Source organism: Ictidomys tridecemlineatus, chromosome 2 (genome assembly GCF_052094955.1).
Source record: "Ictidomys tridecemlineatus isolate mIctTri1 chromosome 2, mIctTri1.hap1, whole genome shotgun sequence".
Taxonomy (NCBI): Eukaryota; Metazoa; Chordata; class Mammalia; order Rodentia; family Sciuridae; genus Ictidomys; species Ictidomys tridecemlineatus.
The window spans coordinates 73,546,010-73,563,057 of record NC_135478.1 but is presented as its reverse complement, the minus strand read 5'-3'; the positions used below and the strand labels follow the sequence as shown (position 1 = coordinate 73,563,057).

The window sequence follows — 17,048 nt, the reverse complement described above, 5'->3', positions numbered from 1 at the left end:
GTGGGGCTCTGTCTTGACCTTTCCTGTCCCTTCAACAGTTTATTTATTAGACACCAGATTATCAGAGGGTCTGGGACATAAGTCAGTTAGGTATATGACAGTCTGGAGGAAATGGCAAGAACAGGTGACAAGTCTTGGATCCAGAGTTGAAAACAGAGAAGACAATGGTCAGGATTAGGAGTAGGCAAGAGAAAGCAAGTCTGCTTAGCAGTACCTTCAGGGCCACGAAAAGGACTTCCAAAACCAGGGACTTCCCTCCCTGCAAGGAAGTTCATAAAACAGCCTTGCAACCTACCTATGGAAAACAGATAATGACTCCTCAGAAAGCCAGAGACCTAAGAGATCAAGGCCATCCCGATTAGACATCTCTATGCAGGGTCAACCAATACTTGTGGCATGTGCTCAGCCTAGGGGGCAAGAAGCTTGCTCCCTGCTAGTACTGAAGGAGGGAAACATTGGAGCTGAAGACCTCAGAGAGTTAGCTGTCCTTGCCTGGGGATGGGGAGGTGAGGGATGTCTCTCTGGAGAAGCAACATGGTGCCAAATGCCAAAAGAACAGGATGATATCTGACAGAGAAGGTGGGGAGGAAACAGCATGAGACAGGCCAGCAGAAGAGGGGTCTGAAATGAATGCAATTATGAGGCAGGGAGGCTTGTAGGAATAGGGGAAGATTTTCAGTGCTAAGTGCAATGACTTATATTTTAAGGGCAGTGAGGAAATCTACTTAATGTCAAATGGTCCTCCAGAAAGGTGGTATCCTATCTGCAACAGGGTATGAGCATGCTCGTGTCATGTTCCCTCATACACACAGGGCCCAAAATGTGCCATGAACTAAGGAAATGCTAAAAATATGGATTTCAAAAATATATGCACATGATAAAAGTAGTATGTGCATCTTGGACTCATGGGTACTTACTTGCTGGTGACTGAGGGTAAACCTGTTTGCATCTATTTATGGCCAATTTCCTCTTCAAGCAAACCCTTACTGTATTCCTTGGCCTATGTTTCTCCAATTTTTTGTTGTCCCTTTTTAAATTTTAATGCATGTATTTTCTTTTTTATTAGTTATACATGATAGAGTTAATTTTGACACAATTATAAAAACATGGAATATATTTTGTTCTAATTCAGTCAGTCCCCAGTACCTTTCCTTTCCCTTCCCTCCTCTACCCCTACTCCCTTTCCCTCATTGATTTTTCTATTATTTACCCATAATTATTTTTTTAAATTAATTTCTTGTGAATGTACACGATGGTGAGAGTCACTATGGTATATTCATATATGTACATAGGAAAGTTATGTCAGATGCATTCCACTGTCTTTCCTTTACACATTCCCCTCTGTTCCATTCACTCCTCTTGTCTACTCCACTGAACTTCTATTCTCCATCCCCTCCCAACTTATTGTGGGTCAGCTTCCACATATCAGAGAAAATGTTTGACTTTTGGTTTGGGGGGATTGGCTTCTTTCACTTAGCATGATAATCTCCTGAACCACCCATTTACCACCAAATGTCATAAAGTTATTCTTTGTGGTCAAATAATACCTAATTGTGATATATATACCACATTTTCTTTATCTGTTCATCTGTTGAAAGTCACCAAGGTTGGCTCCATAGCTTAGCTCTTGTGAATTGTGCTGCTGTAAACATTGATATGTTTGTGTCCCTGCAGCATGCTGATTTAAAATCATTTGGATATATACTGAGAAATGGGATAACTGGGTGAAATGGTGGTTCCACTCTGAGATTTTTGAGGCATCTCTAGTCTCCAAGTCTCCATACTGCTTTCCAGAGTGGCTGCACCAATTTTCAGTCCCACCAACAATGGATGAATGTGCCCTTTTCCCCACATCCTCACCAACATTTATTGCTACTTATATTCTTGATAATTGCTATTCTAACTAGTGTTAGATGAAATATCATTGTAGTTTTAATTTGCATTTATCTAGTTGCTAGAGATATTGAACATTTTTTCATATACTTGTTGACCTTTCATAGTTCTTCTTTTGAAAAAGTGTTTAGTTCCTTTGCCATTTTATTGATTGTTTGTTGTTTGTTTGGTTTGGTGTTAAGTTTTTTGAGTTCTTTGTATATCCTGGATATTAATGCTCTATCTGAGGAGCAGGTGGCAAAGATTTTCTCCCATTCTGTAGGCTCTCTCTTCATGCTCTTTAAAGGGCTCAAACAAATAATATTAAAGATCTTCCCTGTGTGTGCCTCCCATGACCTTTGCACACCCTTGATGGAATATCTAAAGAAGACTATCTTCTGGATGGGTTTGGTTTACCTGGAAAATTCAGCAGCAGCACACATATGTAATGCTTTAATGTTACACTCTTGTTTCCTTTGCTGTAAAGAAGCTTTTTAGTTTGAATTTATTAATTCTTCATTTTACTTCTTGTGCTTTAAAAGTCTTGTTAAGGAAGTCAGGTCCTAAGTTGACATGGTGAAGATTTGGGCCTACTCTTTCTTCAATTAGGCACAGGGTCTCTGTTCTAGTGCCTAAGTCTTTGATATACTTTAAGTTGATTTTTATGCAGGGTGAGAGATAGAGGTTTAATTTCATTTTGCTAATATGGATTTCCAATTTTACCAGCACCATTTGTTGAGTAGGCTCTCTTTTCTCCAATGTGTATTTTTGATGATTTTTGTCTAACATAACTGTTTTTATGTGGGTTTGTCTCTGTGTCTTCTATTCTGTACCATTGGTCTTCATGTCTATTTTGATGCCAAAACAATGCCATTTTTGTTACTATGGCTCTGTAGCACAGTTTAAAATCTGGTATTGTGATGACTCCTGCTTCTCTCTTCTTGCTAAAGATTGCTTTGGCTATTCTGAGCCCCTTATTTTTCCAAATTTCATATTTTTTGTGATGAGTTTCTAAGAGCATGTTAAAGATTGCTTATTTCTAACCTAACTTTAATAACATTAGTAGTAGTGTTTTCCATTTAATCTTTTTTTCCTTACATACAATTTCATTGACTATAAAGTCTATCAGAATTTTATTTGTTCTTAAATTGTGCCTAGGCTTAGAAAGTCCTTCCATACCCTAAAAATCTAACAAACATTAATCAAATGTCTCCTTATGTCCTCCTAGTTTGATTCTTTTTATTTAGTATTTCCCCATTAGGGAATTATGTATGTAGCTTGTATTTTTTTCCTAGCCTCAAAAGGCAATATTTCCAGGAAGTATGTGAAAGGGAATAGGACTATCTATTGGTAGCTCAGGAATTAAGGCACATTGCAGGAATCTCTATTTGATTTGCTCTGTGCCTTGGTTTCCTCTCTGGGCCACAAGTTGGGTTAGATTTGGCAGTCTTTGGCATTCCTGAATATGGTGTTTTTAAGGTCTCATATCTGAATGGAAGTTTTGTTTTATTTTAAATTTTTTATACTGGATATTGAACCAAATCTCCAGTCCTTTTTATTTCTTATTTTGAGACAGGGTCTCACTAAGTTGCTTAGACCCTCACTAAGTTGCTGAGGCTGGTTCTGAATATGTAATCCTCCTGCCTGCCTCCTGAGTCACCGGGATTACAGGTGTATACCACTACACCCAGTCTTGAAGTTTTTAAATAGAAAGCACCATCACTTAAACATCTTATGAGGTGTCCTCATCCCTCATGACTCACCTGCCACATGGCTTGGCCTTAGTGAGTGCTCAGCATAGCCACCAAGCTCACTGGGTTCTCCCCAGGGAACCAGCCCTTCCTCCTGGGATTTGTGGGACAAGTGGTCACTTGTAGATGTCTGATGCAGTTGTGCTGCTTCACACTTAGCATTCTACTTCCTTCTGAGGCCTGGATTGGTAGGAAAGGGGCCTGCAAGCAAGGTGGGTCCTAAACCTTATGCAAGTTCCTCCCTTCTGCCTGTTTCACTTTCCTCATAAGCACAATTGAGGATGGTATAGGAGATGCCATAACTTAAATAGCCTCTCCCAACTCTGACATCTTTGCCTCTTCAGTCAATTTTCCACCCTGATGCTGGCACAGGTACTTGGGACACATAAGCCATGATTCAAACTGTCAAGAGCAAAAAAGATGGATGATTATCCTCACAAGGTTTGGCTGCAGGCCAGGGTTCCATTATCTCATGGCCAATGTGAAGTTCCATCCTTCAAGGCTTCATCTGGGCAAAGGAATCAGTGTAGCGCTAGCCAGCAGGAGAGACCAGTAAGGTGGTGGGGAGGAGAACTCTGAGCCTTTTAAGTTCTCTGTCCCCATCCCTAAATTCAAGTACCACCTTTCTGGGGTGGAGGGAAGGATCAGGGAAGAGGAGGGTACTGTGCTGGTTGCCTGGATCATAGACACTGACCCCATCTACCTTGTGCCTATTCTCTTGGAGCCTGGGCCAAGCAGAATTTCAACTTGGACCTGAGGAGAGGTGATTCCCTGGAGTTTTAATCTACCTATCATCCAAGTCAGCTGCATCCAGTCTTCTGGATGGCACTCCAGTTTTCTCCCTGAGCGGTACTCTTGCTGTTCTGATTTATCTTTGCAGCTCACGTTGAGAATCAGATCTTTTTTGATAAGGCTGAGGGAAATATCTGCAACTCAGAGATCCAACCTGTGAAACTACTGGACATAAGGAAGGTTTACAAAAATACTTGATATAAGCCAAGCAAAGGAACTCCAAGGTCTAGCTTTTTTTTTTTTTTTTAATATTTTTTTTAAGTTGTCAATGGATCTTTTTTTTTTTTTTTTAATTTATAGATACGTGGGACTGAGAATTGAACTCAGGGCCTCACACATGCTAGGCAAATGCTCTATCACTGAGCCACAACCCCAGCCTGCAAGGTTTAGCTTTTAATAAGAAGCCTCAGAAGTGGTCAAGTACAAACACAGCAGGAAGAGGCATATGCATTGGAAACTCATTTTATTAACTATGTAGACTGCACAGAAAATGAAATTTTTTTGAGAGAGAATTTCAATATTTATTTTTCAGTTTTCAGCGGACACATCTTTGTTTGTATGTGGTGCTGAGGATGGAATCTGGGCCGCACGCATGCCAGGTGAGCGCAAAATACCGCTTGAGCCACATCCCCTAGCCCCAGAAAATGAAAATTTGAATTTGTTATTTCATTGATGCACTAAAAATAAATCATCGGACCTCCAACTGTGCTAACTAGTATCTAAGGGTCATGAACTGTAAACTCTGCATGGAACACTGGAAAGCTAGAGATGGAGACTTCCTTTGTACTCCTCTCACTCAACCTGTATACACTTTGAAACATAAAATCATGATCTGGTATTTAGATGGGGAGCAGGGATGATATTCATCCAGTTTATACTTGCAGACATTGCATTTATACAGCTGGCATGCTGGTGGATGTTGTATGTCCCATGTTTGGCATAGGTTATATGAAGTGAACCGCTCCAGAGAATTCTCAGCAAGAATCAAGGTGCAAATTGAGGTCCAAGGAAGTTCCCTGAAATGAAGCTAACCCTGTTTTTGGCTAGCACAGCAAACTAAAGACAACTAAGGGTCCAGGTCAACCCAGACTGAGGTCAGGATTCTCAGGATATCAGCAGAGTACAGAAAGTTCCAGGCTAGAACAGCTTCCCCCATGTTCCCACCCTCTGCACATGGGTGTACAGAGCAGAACCTCCAGGCTGGGTGACCCACCCACATATTTTAGCACTGTAAATATATCAAACAGCAGCCCTAGAAATAGGAAACATCCCACATCCATGTTTCCTAGGGTCCCCTCTTTATAAACCTACCCTCTGTCCATACTGGACCAGGATGCTGGGGAGTGGAGTAGGGAAGTAAAGAACTCATGTTTGAATGCTGAAGAGCTCCTTGTTTATTTGGCAAAAGGATATGGGAGAAAAAAAACTATGAGGTCATAGACAAATATGCACAAGGGTTCCCAAAGGTGACATCCACCAGGCCTTGACTCTGCCAAGAATATACTCTGGAAGGGGCAGCCAACTCACAGATGCCCTGGATCCTTTGTGCCAATCATAAAAATGTCATGACGGTCCCTTTCTTTCCAATCTGCCAGGGTTCCAAGGGGCAAAAGCGAATAATTATCCTTTGGGAAACAGAGAAAGGATGTCAGCTCCTTCAAAAAAATTCACTTTGCAAGACATCTACCAGGTGCTCCCTCATCAGCCCATGAAGTATTTAACAGCCTGCTCATCCAAGTTAATGATCTTCTCCTGGTCCCAAACAGGATAATGGGACTATCAAGTACAAGATGATGGCTGCACATCAGCATGGCCCACCCAAGAGAGACACAATACCATGGCCTTAGTGGGTATGCTATGTGCTCATTTGAGTATACCAGTCTGTGGGCTCAGAGGGACAGTCTTCCCTCCTAAATGCAGGCTGCATGGGGTATGCTCAAGGCATCAGGTACTTCTTTTTTCTCAAAGTCTGACTCAGGGTCAGGCACAGGGTGACCATAAAGTCCATGAATGTGCCCTTTTCACAGAGATAACAGGAAATTCTTGGTGAAGAGCATCAGGGATGGAGACAGGTTGGCAGGGGATGGGTGGTTGGCAGCAGGTGACAGCCTCAGTTTCCCCATCTGCCAAGTCAGCAAAATGCAGTCATCTATCTCATGGGATGGCAGGTCTTCACTAAGGGGTCAGGGCTTGTACAGATCAAATGGGATCATGTGTGTTGAGTTCCTGGCACACAGTAGGCATTAATGCGTAATTTATTGTTAGAGTTACTCTCTCTCCTCAGTCTAAGAATCTGAACACCCACCAGGAGCAATTGTTCCTCACCAGCCTCCCTGAGTCAACAAGGGCTTCATTTGGAAGGTCCTTTCAAGTTTCTCATGTCCTTAGTTCCTCACAGACATAGGGTTGGCTAGGGAATATTTTTCACTCAGCAGGAAATTTTAACCTTATCACAGTGTTCCAGGTTTGGGGGAAGAGAGGTCATTTAACCTTTCTCTCTGCTCACAGAAGAGGAGGCTAGAAAATAGAGATGGTTCATTTCTAGTTTTCTTTTGGGTCCCCCACCTGTGAGGGACCCAGAACTGGGCCTAGACATCTAGGCCAATGTTCTTTCCCTCAATCTCAGATAGGATCCTGAAACAAGATCGCTATTTCTGGTTGCACATCAGTACCAAAGGGATCCTCACTACTGCTACCCACCGGTCCTGGTCCAAGGCCAGCTCCTTAGTGAGGAACTCAAAGAACTGGGCGCTGTGGCCACGGTTATCCTCTGCAGTCCCCACGACGCCAATAGAGGAGACCACCAGCTGGACACAGGGCTCTGTGGTTCCGCCCATTGCCATGGTCAGACCCGGTCGCACAGTAACGCTCACACGCTGCAAGAAATACAAAAGTTTCACCTGAGTATAGAGCCGGTGGGGCTGGCGTTAGGCATGGGACCGCGTGAGAGCCAGGACGCAAAGGGTCAAGACACCAGGATGGGCCCTCGGAGGTCAGGCAGGGAACATGCGACAAGGGCAGACCAGGAAAAGAGGGCTGCGGGTTCGTCAGGGGCACAAAAGGTCAAAGGTTGGCCGGCCTATGAAAGTCCCTGGGGAGAAGACTGGTGTATGCGGGGCGGGGCGGGGGGGGGTCCCTGTGGTGAGGCAGAGAATGGACTGGGCCCGACCCCTGGCTCCCAAGCTCCCAGGGAAACCCGACCCTTGCTCACGTCCTCGGGTTTGCCCAGGATAGCGGCGGTGGCCGCGCAGAGCCTCTTCTCCAGCCCAGCAGGCACGCGGTTGGCAGGCAAGTTGGTGTCCAGCTCAATGAACGGCATATCGGTGGACAACAAGAGGGACTACGGTGAAGAACGCAGAGTCCAGCTCCCGTTTCCAGTAGCTGAATACGGAGAGGGGGCGGAGCGCCGCAGTAACCAAGCTCCTCATTGGCTGGGCAGAGCCAGTGCTCTCCGATTGGCTTCCAGAGTTCCACCCCATCCCTTCAGTCACGTTAGCTGGGCACCAAATTTCCGGTAGTTCTACCTTCCAGTAAATTAGGTGTAATCCCACCTCGGACTGGAGGTTGGCCCCTCTCGGCCTGCCCACTCCTGGGGGGCGGGGCGCGGCGGCCTGTCGTGATTTTCCCTTTCCTGACTTTGAGTTGTTGCGCTAAACTATTCCTAATCCATGCTTATGATGATACTGCTGGTTGTCAGTGACAAGTTCTGCATCCTCACAGAAGCATATAAAGCAGGGTTTATTTTAAGAAGGGGTAACATAGACTTTTTCCAGGAGGGAGAAGTGGGGCCATAGCTGGTATCCTAATAGGTGAGGTGTACTGCCCTTTTTATGTCTTAGGCTTCCTCTGTTCTCCTGCCCTCTTCCCCTTCTCCTTCCTGTGTAGGTGACTAGGCCCAGGAATGCTGGGTGGGATGGCCAAAAAGTGGGAAACAGTTGGGTTGAAGGGAGAAGGGCAGGATGAAGCAGCCAAGGACAATTAATAACCTGTGGCTCCCTACAGGGAGGGGCAATTCCTGGGACAGGTTACACTGGCAACAGGCTGGAGGCAGGGGCAAGTTCTTGATAAGGGCAGAGGAAGGGCTCTGAAGGAATTAACACTTCAATCCTTCAGGGGACTGTCTCCAACTTCCTGGACTCACTCAAAATTGGCCTCCTTGATCTGACGTGACTTGATTTACCTATCTATGCTGACTGCATGTCTAATTCTGGCTTCACTAATGTGCAGGTCTGAATACTCCCAATACTAACAGGTCTGTAGGAGCCTTTATAGGTTCACTCGACCCTAATAACCATTGCCACACAGGTTTAACTTTTGTTTTTAAACCATTTGCCACCATTCCATAGTCAAAGAATTCACCATCAATATGGGAATTTGCCCTTCTCTCAGTTTGGAATCCCGGTGACTGAAAGGAAAGTGAGCAAGCAAGAGGCAGGAGAGCGAGAAATGAAGGACAGAGACGAGGTAGAAATCCATACAAAGGTTTATTTGTCAAAGCTGACAAATAAAGGCCATCTCTCTATAGAGTGGAGAGGTTGAGTGTTCAGCTTTTATGGGGTAGGGGTTTGGAGTTGTAGTTATGCCCCTAAGGGATAGACTCAGGTGCCTGCATCAGAGCTAGGTGGGTGGGGAATAGCATGGCTTAGGTCAATGGCACCAAGAGTAGTTCCAGAGTCAAGGGATGGTGTCCTTCTGGGATTGGCTTAGAGTTATGGTATCACGTGGTAGGTCAATAATGGAGTGGGGGGAGTTCAGGTAAGAGGAAATACAGGAAAGCGAAACTTATCTCATAAGATAGTGGTTAATATTTAAGATGCTGCTCCGATGTTAAATCAAGACCCTGTAGTGGCAAGTGTAGGTGCATTTGAGAGTGTGAAAGACCCCTGGGCAAGGGCATCTCCTCCTTTGTTCCCTTTTGTGCGAGTGGTGGCAAAAGTTGTTAAAACAAGACAATCTGTTCAATCACACATAAGAAATTCTAAGAATGCATATCAAAGTGGTCTTCGTAGGAAGAGATGTGGGCTAAGAGATTGTCATTACCCTGCTAATTCTGTTAGCAGTTTATTTATACAATGACTCAGATATCAGAGGGTCTGTGTTATAAGAACAAGCAGGCTATGACACAGACTTAAACCTTGGTAAGTTTGGGACCTAGAGTTGGGCATAGGAAGACAATGATTGGGATCAGGAATAGGTATGGGGGAACAAGGCTATTGGGGCCAGAAACAGGGCTTTCCTAACCAGGGACTGCCCTCTCTGCAAAGAGGTTCATGAAACAGCCTTGTACCCTGCCTGTCTCCTACAGAGGGAGAGAGACTTAGTAGACCAAGACCATTCCAGATCAGACTTCTGCACAGGGTCACCCGACATCTATGACATGTGCTCAGCCCAGGGGCCATGGAGCTTGCTCCCTGCCAGGACTGAAGGAGGGAAACATTGGAGCTGAGGATCCCATAAAGTCAGCTATTCTTGCCTGGGGATGGGGAGGTGAGGGATGTCTCCCTGGAGAAGCAACATGGTGCCAAATGCCAAAGAACAGGAGTAGTATCTGGCAGAGAAGGTGAAGAGGAAACAGCATGAGCCAAAGATAGGAGGCCAAAGGTAGGAATAGGACAGGGGTCTGAAATGAATGCAGTTAGGAGGCAGGGAGGCTTGTAGGGGTAGGAGCAAGATCTTTAATGCCACATGCAATGACTTATACTTTAACTTCAAGGAAGTGGGGATACATGGAAAGTTTCCAAAGAAGAGGGATAAGGCCATTTATGTGTTTACTAAAGCTCTCTCCAAAGGTCAGGTAGAAGCCTAATAAAAGTGTCATGAGGACACAAAAGGAATGCAAACCTGATACTTGGACAGAACTGTGAACAGACTGTGTGGACATGTCCTACCTACAGCAAAGGAAACAAGCAGCTTCATCTCTTTATTCTGACAACCCAGCATTTCCCTTGGTAATTTTACTGGCCAGGGCCACTCACTCACTGCAACAAACCCTGCAATGCCTGCCTCAGTTTCTCCTTCAAGGCGGGGTCTGCTGGAGGAATGTCCTTGGCCTTCAGGATAACTTCATGGGCTTCCTGGAAGAGGTCCTCTCCTACTGCAGACTCCACACGCTGGCGCCATGCAGCCAACTTGGGTCGGCATTCAAAGACTTGGCAGCCAGCACTGACAGGCTATGGGGAGGAGAAAGTGGGGAGGGGGCTGTGTATAACCAAGCACAAGGCAGCATGACCTGCTTTAGAGCTCTCAGATTGAATTTTCCCTCCTTCATCGTGTGTGAGAAATTGGGGTCCCCCTCCCAGGGCACACTGGGAAGTCCCCCAACATCCCTGCAGTTAGGGCTTATGAAGGTTCATTTTACAGATGAGGAGATTGATGCTTAGAGGGTGAAGTGATTCCTCCAGGATCGGAAATATAAGTGGAGACATTAGCTCCCCACAGGAATTCTCACTATTCACCCTACTCCATGGAACTCACATGCATCAGCTCTGTGATGGCCACCAAGTCAGCCAAAGAGATTTGGGACCCAGTAAGGAAGGCCTGGTTTCGCAGGAACTTGTCCTCAAGCAGCTGCAGGCATCTATCCAGTTCAGCCAAAGTGGCTGCCAGTGTCTCAGGAGGCACTGGCTGGCCCAGGAACACAGGGAACAACATCTGGATGGGCCCGCAGGTAGAGAGAAGGTCAGGCTTCACTTAATGCCCATCCTTTTTCCTGCCCTTATCCCATTCAATACCAGTCCCACAGTTTATTTTTTTCCTCCCCAAGATGTTCCTCCATAAAGCTTTACATGGCTCCTCAACACAGAGCCCTCCCCAGTGCAACAGTCATCTAGCCAAATCCCCCCCACCTCTAACTCCAGAATTCTCAAGTAGTATATATGAACACCCTGGGATGTAGTTAGTCCATGTTCATCAATACTGTGACTGGAAGTCTCTGGTATTCCAAAATTTGGTGTTCTAAAGTCTTGTATGTGAATGAAAGTTTTCACATTTTTATTGATGCATTATAAACACACATAATTGAGGAATTCATTGTTACATGTTCATTCATACACAAGATATAATAATTTGTCCGATATCTTTCCCCATTATTTCCCCTTTCCCTCTTCTTCTTGCTCCCTGATCCTTTTCATTTACTCTGCTGATCTCTCTTCAATTGTGAGTGGAGATTCTAAATAGCACCATCACTTAAACATTCTGAGAGGTGTCCTTGTCTCCCATGACTCACCTTCTGCCACATGGCCCTGGTGCAGCAACTCCGCAGGGTGGTGTGTTGCCAGGACAGGTACTCATCCACCCGGGCTCTGGCCTGCAGGTCTTGGGGGTACCAGTGATCAGGGGCTTTGTACTTGCGACTCAGATACAAGAGGATGGCCACACTATGGGAATATGGCAGGGGTGGAGGACATGCCTTGGTCACTCTTCAGCCATTTGGTGGGGGCATTTTCACTATCCACATTATACAGAGCAGGAACAAGAGGCTTAGAGAGGTCAAGTGACTGCTCAAGGTCACACAGCTCTACACTGGGCCATCTCATCATCTGAACAAAGGATGCCAAATGAGAAATAAAATGCCATGGATTTCGGAAGGAGCCAGGGACTCAGAGAAGACTTCCAGGAGGAAAGTGTACCCAGTCTTGAGGGATTAGAGCAACTTGAATACTATTCCCCACCATATCCAAAGGATGGACAAAGCCAGCAAGGGTACTGCCCCTCCTGATTCTCTTGAGACTGGGAGAATTCTCCTAGGTGACATGAGGACATTACTTGCCACCCGGTCTCACCTTCTCCCGAACGGCTAAAAGTTTTTAGCCCCTTCATCCAGAAAACTTTTCCTCACCTCCTCTCATCGGTTTCCCTACTGTGTCTGGTGTGTGCAACCTGACCCCCAGAGCTCATTGTGCCTCCCTGGGTGTTGGTCTATGCCTGAGCCCCAGGCTCTACAGCCAAGTGGCTGTGAGCATGAATCTGGCTCCAACAAGAAGATACTTTGTGACCTTGGTAAAGGATACCACCACCATTCAGTCACCAACCCTTTGGGCTGACCTTGGCTCCCCATCTTTCCCACTCGTGTCCAGCCTTTCTAGAGATCATGCAGTTATTTGACTCTGAAGAGAACTTAAGAGTCAATCATTCCCCATGGTGTACCACCACCATGTTGACCTGGGGCCTAGCACCTTATTCCTGTATTTCCTTGGTAGACTTCTCACCCCAGGCAGGGAGATCATTTCACATATAAGAGGAAACATAGCTCTCCTCTGTAGGGAGCGGTGATGTGAATTAAGGTGTCAGATTACCTCATGGTTGTGGTGTACTTGCACTGGGATTCCCCTGTACAGGGTTAACATTCCTCTGTGCAAAAGTACAGAGTTACCACCTGTAAGCCCAGTGGCTCAGGAGGCTTAGGCAGGAGGAGGCAAGTTCAAATCCAGCCTCAGCAAAAGCGAGATACTAAGCAACTCAGTGAGACCTTGTCTCTAAATGAAACATGAAATAGGGCTGGGGATGTGGCTCAGTGGTCAAATGACCCCCAGTACCAAAAAAAAAAAAAATGTGAAGCCAGCTCTAGGTCACTGTTCTCAGTCAGAGTTCAGAGTTCAGTTTTCCACCTGACCCCGCTTTTCGGTCTAAATGTTGTGTGTTTTTCTTAATCCTTCAACCAAAGTCCCTCACCAGTTTCTAAATTAACAGAGCAGGTTGTGGCACACCCCTGCTCAAACCCTCCAATGGTCCCATTCACCTACGGGAAAAGCCCAAGTTTTCCCTCCCCTGCCCTCCCCTTTCCTGCTCTGCCTTCTCCCAACAGCCGTATTGAATCCCTGCTTATTAGCCTGCACCCCAAGCAAGGTCCCACCTAATGACTTTCTCCCTTGCTCTTCCCTTCAACCAGAACACTCTCTCTACGTACCTTGCATCTGAGGCTACAAGTTCCTGCTCAAATGCTACCCCCTCAGCAGTTCTTCCCTTGACCACCCACTCAAAACTGCACCTTCACTTATTTCCTCCACAGAACCCCCACTTGTTTATGTCATGATTGTCAGTTTCCTCTAGAATGTGAGCACCACAGGCCAGGGCCTAGATGATTCCCGATGCGGTTGGGTGCTTGGTAAATAGCCACTGAGCTCACTGGGTGTTTCCTTAATCTCCCAGGGAAATATCACTCACCCAAGGATATAAGGAAGCAGTGATTGCTTTGAGATACCCAGTGCTGCCACTATTCCACATTTAGCATTCTCCTTCTTTCTGAGGCATGGATTAGCAGGGAAGAGGCCTAAAAGCAGTCTTGGCCTACAACCTTGTGGAAATCCCTGCCCTCTCCCATCCTGTTTTCTTATCTGTACCATACAGGGGCAAACAGATGTTCCATAAGTTCAACAGCCCCTCCTATCCCTGGACACCTCTGTCTGCTTCTGCCCACACTATACCCTGCAGCTACACGGGAATTTGGGACACACAAGCTGTGGTCCCAGCTATTAACAGTGAACATAGACAGGCTTGGCTGAGTGGCCCCACAGGCTTGGCCACAGGCCAGGGATCCATTACCTTTCAGCCAATGTGAAGTCCCCATCCTTTAGGGCTGGCACCTTCCTCAGAGGGTTCACCTGACCAAAGGAATCAGTGTAGTGCTGACCTGCAGGAGAGATCAGTGAGGTAAATGTGGAGAACTTCAAGTCTTCTGAAGTCTCTGGCTGCCCTCACCTCTAAATTCAGGTACCAGCTTTTGGGAGCATAGAGGAAGAGGTGAACACTGTGCTTGTCTCAGGATCATATATCACTTCACCTTCCCTGTGCCCACACAAATGGAGCCTGTGCCAAGCAGAATTTCAACTTGGGCCCGAGGAGAGGGTGATACTCTAGAAGCATAATCCACCTGACACCTCAGCCAGCTCCATCCATGTCAGGCACTCTAGTCCCCTCTCTGAGCTCTACTTTTTCCCTTCTGATTTCTCTTCCTACCCTGGGGGAAAGGAGGGGGATCAAGCCCTTCAAACCAGGCTGGGTGACCTGTTCACAATCCCAGAGCTTCAGCCACTCTTATTCCCATCTGTCCATCCAGGAACACGGACCCCATTCAGCCACTTAGCCTTTAACAGCTCAGCACTTCTTTCTTTCCTGTGCCAAACCCTCAAAACTCCCTTCTCAAGATGGGTTCCCAAGCTGGGGTTGTAGCTCAGTGGTAGAATGCTTGCCTCATATGTATGCCTGGGTTCAATCCTCAGAACCATATAAAAATAAATAAGCTAAATAAAGGTATTGTGTCCATCTACAATAAAAAAAATATTTTAAAAAATGGGCTCCCAAGTCTGAATCACTTCCACAGACCCTATATCCAAGCCCAGCCTAATGCTGGAGGGTACATTAAGTGCCCAATTAGTATGTATGGAGTCAGGGGGCCTCCACCAAGCCAGCCTTCAGCTGATCATAGACTTACCTATGGGTGTCTTTTTCTTTACACTGAATGGACACCATTTCCCTGCCCACTCTACCTCCAGAAACTACCTGTACCCACACTATGTCCCAAAGCAGTTGGCTCACGCTGGGCCAATGGGAGGGCTCAGCTGAGCAGGGACCTTCATCTGGGCTGGTTACCTCTTGCCTCCTTTACTAGATTCTGCTGCAGCTGTTTTTCCAGGTCAGTCAGACTAGCAACACTGCTTCTAAGGTAAGAGTGCTGGTCTTCCCTACTGCCCTGCCACAGGGCTCTTCAGAGCCCTCAGAGCCCTGCCAGTGAGTGGAAACCACCAGGGACAGGAGCAAGTCATTAGCAAGGAAAAAAAAAAAAGCCGAAGAATGGCAAGGAAGACATGAAAGTAGAAGAGAACTAGATGGGGTAGATAGGAGCGAAGATAAGACCTCCAAGTGGGGGCCATCTCCTGCCAGAGGATGCAGAAACGCAACAGTTGGGGACAACTTCATCTTGGAAATGAAGAGGTATTTCGATCTTTTTCTCCAATCCTAGAGGTGAGGATAGTCTGGCCCTTTCTCCACTTGCCTCTTCTATCCAAGGACTGCCTTCTCCCTTTTATTCTATGTTTTGAAGAATGTCTTGTATTCACTAGGCAAAGATTAGGGTTCTTAAAAATACACAATTGACAACTGATGCAAAGGCTTCCACACTGGAGATGGGCTTCCCTCTAGTTTGTACACCGGACCACTAAGCGACGCCTACAGGGAGAGGACCGCCTGCATACCCCGCCCATACTCCCCAGCCTGCCTACCCAGCCCACCTTTGAGCAGTTCCACCGTGCGCAGCTGAAAGGGGATGCCGTTCTTCTTGGCGAAGATGTAGACAGCGCGGCAGGGCTGGGACATCAGGTCAAGATAGAGTTCCAGGCCCATGGCGAGGTCTGCAGTGGGTCGGCTGGGGAAGCGGCGTGCAGATCTACGGGTCTGGCCAGGAGGCCAAGACAGGAACCGCAACCGGAACTTTGGGCAGGAATGGCTGAACACCTACTCCATAGAGCTCAACCAACTGGGAACTTGGCCCGACCACGCCCTCCCCGCTCATTGGATGGCTCAAGAAACTTAGGGCCAATCAGTGGCGTCCCCACTGTCTTGCTCCTCCACCCCCCCTCAGAGAATTTGGGCTGAAGGATTTCTTCCCAGTTGGAGAGGGTTCAGACAGGCGGGTCTAGGTACTGACCACCTCGGGTCTCGCTGCCAGGTCAGATACCACCCCTGGACTCAAAATCCATCTTTGTCAGATGGAGCAGAGAGAGAGATGATCATAGACTTACCTTGGACACTTCCAACACAGACCCTCAGTGAATTTAGGATGGAAAGATTGTGCTGTCTGCTGTCAGCCCAAGGCTCCTCCCTCCACCTTCCTGAGAGAGGAGTGGCTTGCGGTCCAAAAAGAGAAAGAACGGATGTGCAGCAGCCTCCACCCCACCCCCCCATGCCTGGACCCAGCTCTCAGGATGGAGACTGGGGAGAATGCGGGGGGGGGGGCTATTTGCTCTCTACTGAGGCCAGCCCTACACTTTGTGAAGGAATGTGTTATTCATTACACTTTCGCTAATCTCTCCCCAAGAAGCTAGAGCCCTGTGAAGCCTAACCAGAGGTCAGCGGGTGTGCCTAGGATTGTACAGAACTCCGCCCCCCCCCACTTTTGCAAGGCCAGTTCCTCCAATTGCATGTTTTTGTTTTGTCTTGGTTTTGGACGTGGTACTGGGAATTGAATCTGAGTCCTCACCCATGCTAAACCATGGTTCCCTCCGCTGAGCTACATCCCCAGCCCTTTTTTCTTATTTTAAAATTTTGAGACAGGCTCTGTGCTGCTCAGTCTGATTTAAACTTGAGACCAAACGGCCTCAGCCTCCTAGATAGCTGAAGTTACAGGTGTGCACTACCATGCTCGGTTCCAACTGCAGTTCTGGAGCTCCTAAGGCCTATGATTATGGCACTACCATTTCCCTTGGGAGCCTTCCAAGATGTGAAGACCTCGATCCCAAATCCAAGATTAAGAGAATGTCTCTTGGCAAGAGGATAAGTTATTGGGAAGCTTAAGAAGATCTTTGTCTTCCTGGTTCCAAATAGTCTCCATTTAAGAAACATTTATTTCTCCCTTATCTCAACCACCCCCACCCCCACCCCCCCACCCCCCCACCCCCCCACCCCCGTCAGGAACCAGGA

At 46.7% G+C, this 17,048-nt stretch overlaps 2 protein-coding genes across 3 annotated transcripts; both read right to left on the bottom strand.

Moving 5' to 3' along the window:
* Positions 1-5,785: 5,785 nt before the first annotated feature.
* Positions 5,786-9,924, bottom strand: LOC101963449 (D-dopachrome decarboxylase). Its single transcript, XM_005334463.5, has 3 exons — positions 7,627-9,924; positions 7,116-7,291; positions 5,786-6,040 (listed from the first exon to the last, which is right to left on the bottom strand). Exons 1-3 carry the CDS (start codon positions 7,732-7,734, stop codon positions 5,968-5,970), a joined length of 357 nt encoding a protein of 118 aa, XP_005334520.1. The 5' UTR covers positions 7,735-9,924; the 3' UTR covers positions 5,786-5,967.
* Positions 9,925-10,067: 143 nt separating this feature from the next.
* Positions 10,068-16,299, bottom strand: LOC101963741 (glutathione S-transferase theta-3). Of its 2 annotated transcripts, XM_005334464.5 has the most exons (6): positions 16,151-16,299; positions 15,641-15,803; positions 13,956-14,043; positions 11,641-11,791; positions 10,890-11,066; positions 10,068-10,585 (listed from the first exon to the last, which is right to left on the bottom strand). In XM_005334464.5, exons 2-6 carry the CDS (start codon positions 15,750-15,752, stop codon positions 10,391-10,393), a joined length of 723 nt encoding a protein of 240 aa, XP_005334521.1. In that variant the 5' UTR covers positions 15,753-15,803; positions 16,151-16,299; the 3' UTR covers positions 10,068-10,390. The 2 variants fall into 2 exon arrangements, with proteins under 2 accessions (XP_005334521.1, XP_021588321.1); XM_021732646.3 differs by lacking the exon at positions 16,151-16,299 and having other exon boundaries at positions 15,641-15,900.
* Positions 16,300-17,048: the final 749 nt, after the last annotated feature.

What these genes read in the sequence shown, in the direction of transcription:
- LOC101963449 (XM_005334463.5), bottom strand. Translation starts at nt 7,734, where the DNA reads ATGCCGTTCATTGAGCTGGACACCAACTTGCCTGCCAACCGCGTGCCT. An exon ending in TCCTGGGCAAACCCGAGGAC is followed by an intron (nt 7,292 to 7,626) that starts GTGAGCAAGGGT and finishes TATTTCTTGCAG; the next exon opens with CGTGTGAGCGTTACTGTGCG. An exon ending in CTGGCCTTGGACCAGGACCG is followed by an intron (nt 6,041 to 7,115) that starts GTGGGTAGCAGT and finishes TGTTTCCCAAAG; the next exon opens with GATAATTATTCGCTTTTGCC.
- LOC101963741 (XM_005334464.5), bottom strand. Translation starts at nt 15,752, where the DNA reads ATGGGCCTGGAACTCTATCTTGACCTGATGTCCCAGCCCTGCCGCGCT. An exon ending in CACGGTGGAACTGCTCAAAG is followed by an intron (nt 14,044 to 15,640) that starts GTGGGCTGGGTA and finishes TCTCTCCTGCAG; the next exon opens with GTCAGCACTACACTGATTCC. An exon ending in CCATCACAGAGCTGATGCAT is followed by an intron (nt 10,586 to 10,889) that starts GTGAGTTCCATG and finishes TCCTCCCCATAG; the next exon opens with CCTGTCAGTGCTGGCTGCCA.